At 34.5% G+C, this 16,806-nt stretch overlaps 1 protein-coding gene across 2 annotated transcripts in view; it reads right to left on the bottom strand.

Annotated features, from left to right (window-relative positions):
• Positions 1-579: 579 nt before the first annotated feature.
• Positions 580-16,806, bottom strand: part of LOC145686720 (vesicular glutamate transporter 2-like) — a 49,156-nt gene continuing 32,929 nt past the window's right edge. For both annotated transcript variants that reach the window (XM_081760323.1, XM_081760324.1), the window contains exon 11: positions 580-12,832. In XM_081760323.1, the coding sequence (XP_081616449.1) occupies positions 12,638-12,832 (195 nt within the window). In that variant the 3' untranslated portion in view covers positions 580-12,637. The remainder of the gene's footprint in view (positions 12,833-16,806) is intronic.

Below are 16,806 nucleotides of genomic sequence, written 5' to 3'. Positions count from 1 at the left end.
AAGAAATTTAGCTATAGTCTGGTCAATGATCCAAGATTCTGTGAGAGCAGTGTTTACTTTCTTAATGACCTCGTTGAGTGGATTTTTAACTTTGGAAAACAATGTATTGTGATCTCGGATAGTGATATTTCTTTGTGATTTTTTTTTTCTATCTATGAGAAACGCGTTAACTTTATCGGACTTAATACACCAGTTATTAGTTTTGTCGAACCAATCTTTACATTGGGTTACGATTCTCTAATCTTGCGAAGGTCATTACGAAATGAGCCCACAAGACTTGTCCCAGCGGTCAACTCAATCATACATAGACAGACACCTCACTAAACACTCCTCCTACCAGTTTCTTACGAAGACTCCATTCCACGTTATTTTTTAAAAATTTTTCTTTCCTTTGCAGAACGCGTTACGTTCTTGATAGAACGCATTACATTCTCATTACGCAAGTTACGAGAATAATTAATCATTCTTTTCCTTATTATTTTAAAATAAATTCGTTTCTTGCGATTTTTTTTTTCTTTCTTTTAAGTTCCCTGTTTACAGATACTGCTGTTTTAACAAGGTTAAATAAAACAAAATACGAGTTTCTGCAACGTCTTTTTTCCAATATCAGAAATATAATTTAAAACATGAACATCCAAAATCTCCATTTTTTAAACATAGTATAGATATACAAATCTCATTGTATATTCAGCCATACAATTGCATAATTATCTCCTTGTACAGAACAATTAACACATTTAATAGAACTCTGAATTTGAATCAGTAAATTACGACTGAAAAGAAACAAAGAAAAAAAAAACACTTGTTACATTTTAAAACATATTGGGCCTTATGCAGAGTTATTTTCACGTGTGATTAGTGCCATACTAAAGACTTCGACTAACATATGTTTCCTGCAGTAGTCAGGCCTTTAGTATGACGCTAATCATATGTCAAAACGACTCTGTATAAGGCTCCTTTATCTCTAACAAGTCTTAGCATTCACTTGTATTCGATTTTTGAATGTGGTTTCACTTTGTTAAATTTATACAGTTGCTATTAAAAATTGTTTCCTTTCAATTTTTTTTAAATATATTAATTATTTATGATTAGATAATTATTCTCTCTTCCTTACATCGATCATTTCTCCTTAAGATACGAGAAACTATACTGAAGTTGGACCATCTATTCCAATATTGAAAAACTCATCAGAAAAAATTTACTTCTAACAGTCATTGTAAGAATTAATATAACCACTCAGTATGTTATGGACCCTTGCAGCTTCACTTTCGTATATGCTTCAAATAATATACAGGGTGTTACAAAATTTGTCACAATATTTTGGGAATCGATTCCTCTCATCAAAGTAAAAAAAAAAAAAAAAAAAAACAAAGTCTATATGAACCTGTGGTCGGAAGTGCATAGTTTTGTAGTTACAGGATGCCGATGCCGATCCAGGATGCCATATGAACTTTTTTCTTAATTTGATGTGAGAAATTTGTTCCTATAATATTGTCACACACTTTTGTTCCTTCGTCTTGCAAAGAAAAGAACCCTACGTGATTGTAAGCAAAAATGCACAACCCCCTCCTCACTCCCATATAAGTTCTTCTATCAATACCTTCGAAATGGATTTGTTCGTTTCAGTTTAGTTTTCCGTATTTACCACGGAATTAGTTATTTTTATATCAAAGAAACTGTACTCAAAACAGTACGTTAACAAAACAACATATTTGGATTGAATATGCACATTTACTAGAGGGTATACAAAGCACAGTGGAATTTCTCAATTTGAACAACTTTATACATTGTGTTTGCAACAAAAGGGAATATCCTTGTTTTCTTGAGATAGTATCAAGTGCTGAGATTTGTGCTGGGATATTCTAGATCTGATGGTCGGAAGCGAACTCTCTACAAATCTATCAGGCGATATAGACTATGGATTTTTTTTGTTTCAGTTTCCTAACGAGAACAAGTAGCGTCTGAATACATTTAAAGGAAAATATTAGCCGTATCAATATTTTACAGTAATACAACATACTTAGATATATAGCCGTGATAAGAAATTGATTTGATTTGATTTTGAGTTTAGCGTCCCTTTCAGCAGCGAGGGTATACGAGACGTAAACCCACAGTTTAACGTGGAATCAGAACCACATGAGCTCCCACCGGAAATCAAACTCGAGTCTCCGACGTCAAAGGTACGTAGGGTAACCGCTTAGCCACGAGGGAGTTCCCATGGTAGGAAAATTACTCCTCTATACATTAATAGAACACTTTTCCACGGAATCAACAGAAATTTCACTGTACTATAATCTAAACTAGTCGAAGTTCCAACTCATTACTGAAGCCTGTTACTGGTTATGGCGCCACTTAGTTAATCAATAAATTTATTGAACATCATGTACCAAACATAAATCACTTATCATTTTAGTTTCGAAAGTACCGCAAACTAAAGAGAGAACATCTATTCACTAAAATTGTGATCATTTATATATTGCAACATATTTGAAAATGACATGCAACCTCATTTTAATGCAATTTTTAATGCAACCTCATGGACCAATAAATGAATATGTGAATGCAGAAGACTTTATACAAGACGAGTACCTATCAAGTTTATTTAAAACATTTATATTAAAGATTTAGAAAATTTTGATATGCGGAATTATCACATTTCTATATATATATATAAAAAAAAAAAGTACATCATTTTTCTTTTTTCTTCTTCAAAGAAAATAACGCATTTAATATTAAACTGAAAATTTAGGATTTATTTTCCCAAATAAATAATTTTTAACGATATGTAACAGCACCTAGTCAGAATAACATACACACTGAAAATACTGAGACCATGTACACTAAGTTTCATAAACAAGAACACCAAAACATAAACAAAGCACAAACATTAAAAAGTGCTTTTTCATAAATACACATCTTTTTATCTACTTATTTTCTTGTATACTAGAAAAGAGATAAAGTACTGAATCTGTTCAGGATAACCGAAGAACAACACGCCCTCAGTATTCTCTAATTACTCATAAAGGTCAGGAAAAAAAAAAGTTTTAAATTTTTGTACGTAAAAATGTCCATTAAATTCGTACATAAACTCAATACAAACAAAAAAGAATACATACATACCTGTACATATATATATTAACATAATAAAATACTATAAAATATCCGCAGATACCAAACAGTTTATAAAATCAACTTCATACATAAATAGAAGATCGCAAATACTAAAATAAATTATCTGGCAACATCATTATCATATAATGTACTACGATAATAAGCTTTTTACAAAATATTACAGTACCAAACCTAAAATTCACTATGTATTATTGCACATTGCATTATATTTACACAACAATCAAAAACATTTAATAGGAATGAATTAATGTAATTTATATACATATTTTTGCGCAACAATCTTACTTTTTTTTTTAAAAAAATAGTTTGACTTCAAACAAATAAAAATGCATAGTGTTTGATCCTGATATAGTGGCTGAACCATATAAACTGTAAATAACGATCTCCTACTATAATCAACACGGCAAAGTTACACACTCTTCGCTATAGAAAAAGATAAGGACAGGTTAAAAAAAAAGAAAAAATTAAAAAAATAACATGAGAAATCTGCCATGAATGATACCAAACCAAATTACTTGGCATGACAGCCCTTTGTGGGCCTGAGCCGCTCCAATGCTATCTGTTAGAGACCGGATGAACTACGTCCCGCCTCAGCGCCCTGCTTCACCCAGTCTGTAACAGGCTTATCAGGAGCTTTCTAGACCTAGTAGTCGTGCACATCTTTTATTCACATGACCCCCCTAGTTTGCCTCACTACGCTGTTTAGCCGCCGAAAATTGAGAAGCACCGTCCGGAAATTGAACCCGAGACCACACGGACGTGAGTCCAAAGTTATAATCACTAGATTACAATGTTTCTGCCGTGAATGATGGTAGACATTATATAAGTAGCGTTAACAGGGTGTCTACTAAAATTCCAAAATGAAATTTCGTGACTCTTTCGTGACCTTTTCTTTACCAAACCATAAAATTTAGTAACATTCTCAAGAGGAAATTTGGATGTAAATTAGGTCAAATTTTCGTGCGTATGATAGAAGCGTGCTTTGCTAGCGATTTGGTAGCGTCTACAGCCGACCATAGACATTTTTGGTGCTGAATTTGATGTTTTATAGAACAAAATTTTCTAGTCTGTACTTATTTGTACAGATAAAAAAAAATCGTGACCCAAAAGCTAGATTTCGTGACTTTTTCTTGACTTTCATAACCGTTTTTTGATTTCGTGACATTCGTGACTTTCGTGACCGATAGACACCCTGGTTAAGTCCAACTAGGAAAAAAAATGATAGTCAAGGCTGCAAGCAGCATTAGATCAGGAAACGTGCAATGAAGTGAAAATACGAAGAAGAACGAATTATTACGGAAATGGAATGATAGTTGAAATTACATTTTAGACGACGAAACTAAATTGATTTAAAGAGAAAGAAAGAAAAAGTCTTATCGTAGTATGTTTAAATGAAGAAGAGTGCAGGACAAAGAAACAGAATATGAGATTCAACGATCGTTGTCCAGCATGTGGAAAATATAATAGCGTATTTGTTTCATTTTGATTTTTGAATAGCAACCTGTTGAACAAATTTCAGCTTGCATAGTATTTTATCAATTTTCTTCAACATTTTGACAACGATAGACACTTTTACTATAATAGCAGATCTACAAAATTCCATTCATCGTACTCTTTATAACTCCTAGTAATTTCTTTTTTTGAAAAAAACAACAGTAAATCTTAGTAATACATTTTAACTATACACACATCATACTATCACGTTATGCAACTTTTTAAATGCATCGCATGTGTTATGTAGCAAATTGCGATGTGATATTGCTTAATAAAAACGCTAATATATATCATTAAATCAAAAACATTCTCCCCGTCCTATACGATTTGGTTGCGTTATAGTTGAAGTTTAAGATTTCACAACTGGGAGATCTTTTGCGATAAACGGCCAAGATATTCCTTCTATAAACAATGCAATAACGCTACACTGCTCTTATAATTAAGATAACTAATCTATGAGACAAACTCCTGCCTTTAATAAGATCTCTTTTTAAATTAGGTTCATATTATATTCTTGTAATATTTTATTTATTCCGTTAACTAAAGTATCTTAATATTCCACCTACACGAGATTAGTAATTTATAAGAAAATCCTTTACCTGGTGAATATCATACAAGACAAATTCGAAATCACAATTAATTAATAGTACACAGATTAATTAAATAGTATATTTATATATGTGATATGATTGCAAAATGGGAACGAACATTTAACATTCAACAATCAACATGTAAACACAAAATTTACATATATAATAATAAACTATTTAAATCTGAATGTCACAATTTAATATTACTGTGTATTCTCTACGTATTTCTTCCGTTATGGTCACTTAAATGAATATGCATAGAATGGAAATCTCACTGTTCAGTTAATTGATGTTTCAAAACCTTTTGATTCAGTTTTCACAATAATTAAATTGAATTTAAAATTTTTGTATTTATAAATGAGTATCATACTTTCTATGTTAGATACGCAGTAACCTCATTAAAGCTATTTAGTTCAATCAGCCCTTCAATGTAGAAACAAAACTTGGCATTTGGATTAAGCCAAGTGGTCTTGGCTGGTAGGCCAACTTCGCGTGTATCTTAACATTTCTTCACACTTAGTTATAATTCACTCTTCTTATTGTGTCCATTAGCATAATGAACAAAAGCATAGGGCATACACTAATCGCATCTAACACAATATATAATAAACTTTATTAAGTTCACAGACCAAGACGCGTATTATAGAAAACAGAATACTCAAGCACAATATATAGAGAATAAATAATATGAACGGAATATGTACTTATTAACACATAATTTGACAGACAACTTTTTTTCTAATAAATTGTTCCCTTTGATTATGTTCACGTGTTGAATCAGTTAAACTGATAAATTCATGCATTTTTCTCACTCATCGCATTCCTTTAGGGTTCAAAAGTTTTGAAAGGAATGTACAACTTCAACAGAAGTAATAGTTACCTGTACATTCTACAAATACCTGTACAAGATTTAGGAGACACTTAAAATTAAGGTTTTATTAAAGGCAAATCGGTAACCAGCTAATTTATACGCTAACAAATTTTTCTTATAATAGTTCTTACAATACTTAATAGACTTCAGACTTCATGATATGAGATTCAGTCCCTATAATGTTTATGTTAACTATGTTAACAACTAGAAACATCACATTTATCTTTTTAAAATATTCAATTGAACATATGCGAATAAAATAGAGTATAAGTTTTCAAACGTAATACATGCAATACATATACGCAAGGATAACCTCCACATGGAATTCATGTAAGGGAATGATTTTTTAAAAAAAAAATCCCCTTAGGGGTTAAATTTTGAAAAAAAAAAAAAATGCGTTTGCTTATTTACACTGAATGCTCACTGAATTGCGACCACCCCTCAACACAAGAAAGTGTGGCCAGCAGCCTTGATGGCTACATGACCACCTCGACTGGTAGTATTGTAGAGAAAGAACACACTCGAGGCTATATGTTGGCAAACAACACACTGATATAATCGAAGGTGGGCAGGATTTATCCGCATTTCAATAGGGCATGATTGTGGGTACCCGAGAAATAGGTGTGTCAATAACCCACACAGCGATACTTGTCGGATGCGCACGTTCCCGTGTAGTGAAAGTGTACAAGGAGTGGGAAGAAAATGGGGTAACGGACCCCAAGAGACGGAATTGCAGCGGCGTACGGAAGTTCAGAATATGGGGCGGACGTCACGTCGAACAGCTCATGACAGCCAAACGAACAATCAGTGTCCGGGAATTACGTGACCAATACAATGGAGGATGCACAACACCTATATCCCACGCAACTATACGGCGTACACTAGCAAGCATGAAATTCCACAGCAGACGACCCACTCCTTACGACTCACCGTCACCAATGACTTCATCGCGCTTGGACACAGGAACACGCTAATTGAACCGTGGATGATTGGAAAAGAGTGTGTTGTTCTGATAAATCACGATTTGTGCTACTCCTCTCGGACAGGCATGTGCATGTGACGCCAACAGCACGAAGCTATGGATCCCTCGTGCACAGTGCGTACTGTACAGGCTGTGGAGGCGGTTGTATGGTTTGGGGATGCTTCTTTTGGCATTGACTGGGACCATTGGTGTGCATGGACCCACAGTGAGACATCCATTGTGTACCTGCAGGTGTTACAGAATCACGTACACCCTACAATGCAACCTACTGAACTTGCTTGGCTTAAGGAACATTCCATCGAAATGCGGCATATGAGAATTGACCCCCTAACCCACAGGATCTTAATCCTATAGAATATTTATGGGATGTTGTGGAACGAGCTCTTCGTACCATGACTCCTGCATCGACATCGGGCTTATTGTGGGATGTCGTCAAGAATATATGATGTCAGATCCCCCGTGGAAACATATCAGCAATTACTAGAATCCATGCCACGCGGTGTCCAGACTGTCCTCTGAACAAAAGGTGGACCAACAAAATATTGGGTAGGTGGTTGCAATTCATCGAGCATTCAGTGTATAATGAAGAATTTATATTACGAAGAATTAGAATATTATGTCTCGAACTTTATCGACTCAAGAAAACGGTTTTACCCCTTCCATACGACTCACATTTCCAAAACTCCCTATTTTCTCTTGTCGACGTCATATAGGAAGTATACCACCGAGACCAGTGAAAGCAGATAAATGTTAATCGATAATTTATACGCGACCGGTTTCTTAATATCTCGTATTGTAATTTCTCTCATAGTAGATTAAGTTCTCTGCACGTGTCCGAATGTAATTTAAAATACTTGAGAGACTTTTAACTTTGAATGGCAATACTATTATCCAAATTTACTCTTCTTTCTGTATAAAAACATCCATATAAACAGAAAATAAGAGTCAAGTTTAATGTTCCTAACCATATAATACCAGAGCCCTAACAACTTTTTTTTTTTTTTTTTTTTTTAATGTTCAAATGATAGGACTTGATGTAAATTAAAAAGAACATAACCTCTATTGCCTTCATTATTCATTACACGCCTTCCTTTTACTACCAGTGTAATCTATATTTTGTCAATCAATATTCCGCAATTAAGCTTTCATTATTTATCTGAAAGAAGGGTACAATTTTCACCCATTACCCGTATAGATGCTACATAAAGTCACAGTATGGAGTAAAGAGCTAAACTCAGATCAATACGAACATAACCATATGCATATATCCTACAAATATATTAACAAAATACTAATACAAAGTAATAAATTTAATGTGCTTATTATGGTATTACTCAGACAGAATTTTATAACAACATGAAAACAAAATATTTCCGAAAAAAGTAATAATTTAAAGTTTTAAAATTTTTTTCTTAATTTTCATGTCTGCTATTAATAATATTAATGAAATCAAATAACTAAGAACAATATTTAATATTTGTATTTAAACAATACAATTTTAAAATAGAAATGTGTGTGTATTTGTTTTATCAAAGCGTTTAAGAGATGTTGTTCACTGGAAAGTTAACTGCATTAATACAATCAGGACCAATTCGTTCATGTAAGCGAACTAAACTGCTATCTAGGGCGGAAAATTTTAGAAGCAGCGCGGCAGGCTTTTTTTTTTTTTTTTTTTTTTTTTCCTGTGCGACGTTTGTCATTTAAAATCGGGTAAACCACTACTATTAACAAGCAATGCAAAAACATTAAAGCTATTATATACGCTAGTATGCTTCACCGCATACTTGACCGAAATCGGAATCAGATTTACTAAGGTTCAGATTACGTAAAATATATTATTTGTTTATGTAAAAGAGGGTCCGAAGGGATAGAAGACGCCGAAATATTTCTCCTACAGTGTTACAATACCTAAAGCCGGCCCTGAATACAATCGACAACAAAAGTCCTTTTGTGACAACGAAAATTATGGTGTAACACAATTGCTCTATCTCCTGAATGACTTGATATTATTTACTGTCACTTTTAGCATATAAACGAAGATCTGATTGTGGCCTAAAAGTGCAAGTATCGATTTGGAGGAAAATCTACGATCACAATATAAATTAGAATCAAATGATATACTCGACTGCTAATGGTTTATATTTTCAGTTAAAATTAATATAGGTTAAGAGATATTTGTTGTGCGAACTAATAATGCAATACTCATACGACAGAGTACAATAAAGAAATCTTAATTTGCGGCGATAAACCTTCGAGTACCGTAAATCATCATACACGGAACTACAAAACTACTCGGCATTGTATTCAGAAAAATGTACTCCTAGTAGGGTGGTGAGAAAAAACTAATTTACATCACATCAACAGAGGTCCAGTGATTAAAATTACATTAACTGTAGGAACATTTTATAAAATACTACCTGTATACCTAAGTTTATTAGCGTGTTTTATTTCTTTACATACAACCTTTCCTATGAATGACTGTCATCATAGTAGTAATGTCAATACAACAGTAATACAGCTTAAACTTGAGCTCACTCGCGCATCAATTTTCAAATTTCGAATTGTAGTTTAATTTTATAATTTCAAAAAATAATTTGAACTAATTTTACTTCAAACTGTTCAATATATATATTTTTCTTTCTTAAGATATCTATTTACTTAAAAATAACCTTGATTTGCCTGAAAAGCTGAAAAATTATCAGAAAAAAATATGCACTTTCTTTATGTTGTAATCAAGGTTTGCTCTTGTCGAACTTCGGCATCGTTCATGTACATTATCTATCTATTAAAATGCTACAATAGCAATTAAAAGTAGAGATGGCCACAAAGTTCCGGTTCCGCGGTTCTGGACCTGGATCCGAAAACCCGGTTCCAGAACCGGATCTTAGGAACCGGTTCCAGACCTGGATCCGAAAGCCCCCAAAGACCCGTAAAGGAGGCACAAAGTTCACCTTCAAAACACTGCAAAAAGGACCATACGCTTGTGCCCTCTCCGCCCAGACCCGCTTGTGCCCCCAGAAAAAAATTTTGGTCCACCAGTGACTGTTTAGCCAAATAAGTTGGCCAGTTTGCCTGTTTATTTAGCCAAATGAGACAAGCGGCCGCCTCCTGGGCGCCTGCCTGTCGCTTCCACCATTTCATCTAGCACACTGTTCACAGCCTGCCAGCAGCTCGGGTTTAGCGTAGGGATGGTCACAAAGTTTCGGTTCCAGTGGAACCGGTTCCGCGAGGAACCGGTTCTTGGATATCTGGTTTCCAGAACCGGTTCCAGACCTGGATCCGAAAACCCGGTTCCAGAACCGGATCTTGGGAACCGGTTCCAGATCTGGATCCGAAGAACCGGTTCCAAACCTGGATCCGAAAAAACGGTTCTGGAACCGGATCTTCTAGAACCGGATCCGTTCAGACCCGAAAACCGGTTCCACCAGGAACCGGTTCTGGCCATCTCTAATTAAAAGCGCCTGAGCTTTTAACCTATAACCTTGGCTTTCAAATCTTTCATTTACGGTTATGTGTGATTTTACGTTTAACAGAGACAAACATTTTAAGTATTTGTACTTTAAATAGTCTAAATTAGTTAACTATATCTTTTTCATAAAATTTATGACATAAAATTATTGTTCAAAGTCTTTGTATTTTAATAAGCCTTCTCTAAAATCAATGCATGTGAATTGTGCTTCCATCTTCCGAGTTCTTTTAAACTATAAGTTGAGGATATTTATATGTTTGTGGCCAATCCTTTCGACAATGAGATCTCGGAAACTACAGGCTCTAGAAAGATGCCGTTTTCACTGATAGATTGCAAATTTTGCGTAGATTGTCCAGTTCTAATTGAATGTTTAAAAAATGGCTGTTACTTCTTTATTACATTTCTCGGGGGCACACTGGAAAATATGAAATTTTAAAAAGCAAAGCATCATATCCTACGAGTTACACATTCCAACACCACACATTTGTATGCGTGATTAATATATCTTTGCGGCGTTTGTTTCATGGTCAAATGATAATGAAAAACGAAGGATAACCATTTCTCCGGTCTAAGAGATGAATCTTTATTGTTTGGAGTGTTTTGCCCAAAGGACATCATATATCGCTGACATTATAATTAATTGTGTGTGTAATGTATTTGCTTATTGCATACTGAATGCAAGAAGAAAGCAAGCACTGATCATACATGGATTAGAAACTCCAACCGGAAGTAGGCTCAAATCTTACAAACGGTGGGAGACATTGAAAAAATAATCGAAAAAAAATCTCCCCTTTATGGTACCCCTTGCCGATTTTAAGACGTATTTCACTTGTGTTTGTAAAGGGTCATGTACTTATGGTGTGAGGAATGACAAGGAGATTGATGCTCATATGTGAATGATGCGCTGTGTAAAGAGCAGGTTAAGCTAGTTCCATTGAAAATGGCAAACGTTTCGGGCAATTATGAGCGGAAGTGGTTAAATATTTTTCTTTTCTTTCTTTCTTTCTTTCTTTCTTTTTTTTTTCTTTTTTTTTTTTTTTTGTGTGTGAGTGTGTGCTCAAATTTGAGAATTTGGAGAAGCAGTACATTATACTCCCTGTATATGAGCCTATATTAATAATGAAAAAAAAAAAATGAATTCTGAAGAAACTCTCTACAAACATCCTAAAAATTGTTGTCACAATGTAGAACTTAAGGTGCCGACTGTAAACGTGTTATCTATTAGGCAATCTTTCTTTACATCATATTGGAAAAGACTTACCACGTAAGTTTAAGTACTTTCTGAAGTCCAAACAATAATAGACAAAGGTTACGACTAGCATAATATTACTTAAATACTAGTTGATAATGTTACATTTGTCACATATAATTAATTACTTTATTAGATATAAATATAGCTCACAATATTTTAAAGCTTCAAATTTAGTTTTCCCAACAAAATTTCAAGATATATATTTTATAACCACCACGGTCATATTTAAATATATAATTACAAAGTACAATCATATACAAAATCCATATAAATATTGAAAATACATATATAAAGTACTGCTTATAAAATATAGTTTTACACCCACAATAGACACACGACACGTATTACATCAAACACTCATTTTCCCGTTCAACAAGTGATTCTCAATTTGAGATTGTTTAGAGAAGAAAATAAAGAGCATATTTCTTCAAGAAGTATATGATCTCGCTGAAAGCGGAACAAAATGTTGCTTACAGCGAGTAACCGGATATCCGAATACCCAGTTATCAGCAGATAAGCCTTATTTGGATAAGACTCGAAATTATTTTCATTAATGGATCAGAACTTATTTCTGACTGTACAAAAGTAGCACGAACATGTTATACTACAATTAACTTACACACAAAAATTCAATATAAATATATACATACATATATAAATGCAACAGGAATTCCTAAAACATAACATACCTCCTATACAGGACACTTATGTCTCTCATGAATAACAATCTTGCAGTATGTTTCTTCTGAAATATCAACAGACGAAACAATTAAAACATACACACATCACACTATTTAAAAACAATTACCAAGAACAAAAGATGACATGTTTACAATAAACAATGTCTCTACTCGCAAGAGCCTGAACCAAAAGGCATATCTTCTGTCGAAGCTCTCGACTGATTATCTTGACATAACGAGTATGAGTCTGGAATGTCCGCCCATTTTTGCTTTTCCCCTGAAGCAAATAGGGCGTAAAATACTGCACCGCCCATGTATATACCACTTGCTATGTAAAATACTACCTGCCACTCCTCAGCGCTCTGAAAAGAAAAATGATAATTACTGCAGCAATATGTCCATCCCACTGATTTTCATACTTCAACATTTTTTTTTAAATTGCTTGTCAATACTCTAATAAAACTAAAAAAAGAAAAGAAAAATCTCTTAGTGTATTTTCCCATATTAATCATTTTTGAGTTTTGGTCATTTAAAATTACGATATTAGAACACAGGAATCACAATATAGGCATATAAGGCTCAAAATACGAGAGGGCTGTCCACAAAGTACCAGACGTTTTGGCCTATCGCGGCAGTGGGCAGGGCTAGAGTTTCCACCTTGGTGTCAGAATATTGCCACACTCAGTACGCATCCAGCTGTGGTAGCGTGTGGGCTGTGACGCTCTTACTGTGCTTTCTGTGACGTGTTACAATGTGCGCTGCAATAGAAAATCCCGTCTCTTCTGAGGTGCGTTCTATGATTGGAAAATTCAAAACAAGTCCCGGGGTAAACTTAGCGCGAAGGTATTGTTTTTTCACGACAACGCACGTCCACACACGGCCAAGCGTACCCGAGAGCTCTTGAGTGGTTTTGGATGAGAGGTGCTCGATCACCCACCATACAGCCCAGATTTGGCGCCGAGCGACTACTACATCTTCCCAGCGATGAAGACATGACTCGCTACACAACGCTTTGATACTGACGCCGACCTGCATGCCAGTGGTTGAAATCGCAGGCGGTAGATTTCTACCGCGATGGTATTGAAAAACTTGTACCACGGTATGATAAATGCCTTAATTTGCATGGCGATTATATGGAAAAATAGATTAAGAGTATATCTTTCAAATATATATATAATACAATTTGGTTTGTTCATTCTGTTACTTTTTTTTTTTTTTAATTTCAGAACGTCTATTACTTTTTGGACAGCCCTCGTAAGAAATACCTACATAATAGTTATTAACGAAAACTAATGGACAGACTAAATGTCAGGATTTAGCTTTCACAACTGAACGTCTCCTAATTAATGTGTGGAAATACTGAAGAAAATAAAAATATTACCAAAGACTGTTTGGTTTGTTAGTAACTGTCAATCATATTGAATCTTTCGACAAAAAAGCAGTAATAGGACCAATACTGGAATGGGATTTCAAGGGAAAAGAGACAACAATAGGAATAAGAATACAAGATTAGAAGAAACCTGCGATAGAGAAATCTGAAGAAGTAACAGCTCGGAGGATGGCACTTTATTTTCTATCATTGTTTCTTTTTTTGGGAGGAGGGGCGTCTATATATATATATTTTTTTTTTTATTTATTTTCATGATTAATGACAATTGGTGTATGTATTATTTTTGTGTTGATAGTACTGGATGTTGATATACAAAGGAAAATTATTTAGCATAGTTGTGTGGTAATGCCCTCTCACAAAACTCTACAGGTGAACGTCACTCCAAAAGTTGGCAACACTGTTGTCCAGTCGGCGAGCCTACGAAGCGGCCTATACTCGGCAAGCAGCGGAGAGATTCGTCCACTTCGAACTTGACGGTGGCTGAAGCAGGCAGGAACTTGGAATCCGGCGTTAGAGGAGCAAGCAGTGAACTTCCACTGAAGAAAGAAGAAGGGGAAAACACGTGCTACATGACGGAACAACTATCATAAGTATCACAGATTGAAGGAACAGTGGACGAATATTTTAAATATTTTCGCACTATAAAATACTTTTTAAATTGTATATTTAAATATTGAGGCCCTCAGCCTAATAAATATTGTAATTTTAATTCGGTTGTTTTTGATCATCCACTTAGTTAATAGTCACATGCCATTAGCTGTTAACTTTCCCTGTATGTGATTTTTCTGCGCTTTTGAGTGAGTAACGAGGAAGTGTATTCCTGCTGTTAGCTACCTTGGCCGACAACGATGAAAATTTTCACTTGTTATGAGGTTTGTTGGTCCCCGGATCATTTAATTTCGAATATTACTTCATAATTATTTTAATTAAATGAGCTGGCGCCCAGAGTTGGTTACCATTGTTAAGAGCCTGTATACTAAAAGTAATACAATTTTTTTCTATTTCCTTTTGCTTGTTTATTATAAGTCAAAGGAGATAATGAAATGCAACTTACCACAATCATTGATAATATTATTCTACAATAGAAAATATGAACTTGAAGAATTTTCAGTGTTGTCATCCATAAAAATTTCCGTGTTGCTAGAATAACATTTCCCCCACAATCTAAGTTAAGGCAGCGAGTAGAGGAACGAACTAGACTGCATTTGATTACATATCATGTTATTTTGATATCCTGTGAACTACTATTTAAATAACATTATTATTTAATTTTAATAACTGTATGTAAAACCTAAATATAAAATAAATATTGTTTATTATAAACTAAATATTACTATTATTTAAAAAGTAGTTAACAGGATACCAAAACAACATGATACGTAATTAAATACAGTTTAGTTCGTTTCTCTAGTCCCTGCCTTAATTTAGATTTTGGGGAAATTGTTATTCTGGCAACACTGAAAATTCTTTAGGTTCATAGTTTTTGTTGTAGAATAACACTATCTATGATTGTAGTAAGTTGCATTTCATTATCTTCTTTCACTTATAAATAAACAAGCAAAAGAAAAATGGTAAATTTTGTATTTTTTAGCCCGTCAGGCTCTTACGGTTTAGAATTGATTTAGTACCAAATGTTTCCACTACTTCTTGAAATTGTCATTTCAAGTGAAGAACGTGAACTTGGAACTGGGTTTTATTATACATATCAATAAAAGATGAAACAATCTTTTTAACACATCAGGTACACTGTAGGTGTGAATCCTATAACGCACAAAGAGTGAAAAAGTGACCTACTGGACCGGAATTCGAACACAGAATTCACCTTTTCACTCTTTGTGGGTTATAGAATTTATATGTACAAAGTATCTGATATGTTTAAAAAATCGGTTGTTTCATCTTTCATTAATGTCTATATGAAATCACAACCGTCATAGGTGCTCAATATACGCACACAGGGATTGTTCAAACATAGCAGTGGTTCTGTGGTACAACGCATGTGCTCCGAATAGAGAGCACCGACCTCGAGAGTGGGAGGGTGGCTGGCTGTTCTGAGAAGCGTACTGCGTGGCGTAGTAATTAACACATCGGCACGGTATGCCGGAGTCCCAAGGTTCGAGTCCCGGTCCAGTCGGTCACTTTTCACTCTTTGTGCGTTATATATTTTATTGGTTCTGTGTCAGTATAAACATTTATAGTTCAACAGAGGAGTGAAATATAATATCTTCAGTGTCGTTTATCTTGGATAAGTGTTACATTTTCTGCAACGTTCCATTTTTTTGAAACATTGGCATAATGTAATTGCAACTGGAATTTTTATCTTGTTTTTATTTCAAAAAGATGGATCGTATATTAAAATTTCTATGAATTTTCGTCCTACTTTTCATTTCTATGACAATTTTCTAAAGAGCACAATCATAAATTCAGTTTTTATATTGTACGTACACAACTAATAATTACTATTATTTATATTTGAAATCAATTACATTACACGGAGACACGGCGCCTCTATGGCAGAGGGCTTACCTCTGGTGCGTGGGGTCCCTGGTTCAATCCCCAACCAAGTTAGTTTGTGGTGGACCACATAGAGTCCGCGGGTTTCCTCGGGATACGCCCGTTTCCTTTTACATTCTCATTCCCCCAATTCTTCCATCACCATTCACTTGCTTTAATTATCGCCTCCCTTAACCTAACGGGCATAATGGTTGGACGTTAAATTGGAAGATTTCACTTAAAAAAAAAAAAAAAAAAAAAAAACATTATGTTGTATTATGTCAAGGGTCTAACTAAAGCAGGGATATATAGGGTGTTCTAAAACTTGCGCCCGCGGATGACAGACCATTACTCTACAAGTCAAAATATAGCAAAAAGTATATATAATTGTATACCTTTCGGGCCCTCCTATAGGAATCGAATTGTACTGTGGCAATGTCGTAGTTAAAGAGTCAT

The sequence above is a fragment of the Thermobia domestica genome, chromosome 5, assembly GCF_964235325.1.
Source record: "Thermobia domestica chromosome 5, izTheDome1.hap1.1, whole genome shotgun sequence".
Taxonomy (NCBI): domain Eukaryota; kingdom Metazoa; phylum Arthropoda; class Insecta; order Zygentoma; family Lepismatidae; genus Thermobia; species Thermobia domestica.
The sequence above is the reverse complement of the archived record's forward strand: the minus strand, read 5'-3'. Positions and strand labels throughout refer to the sequence as shown.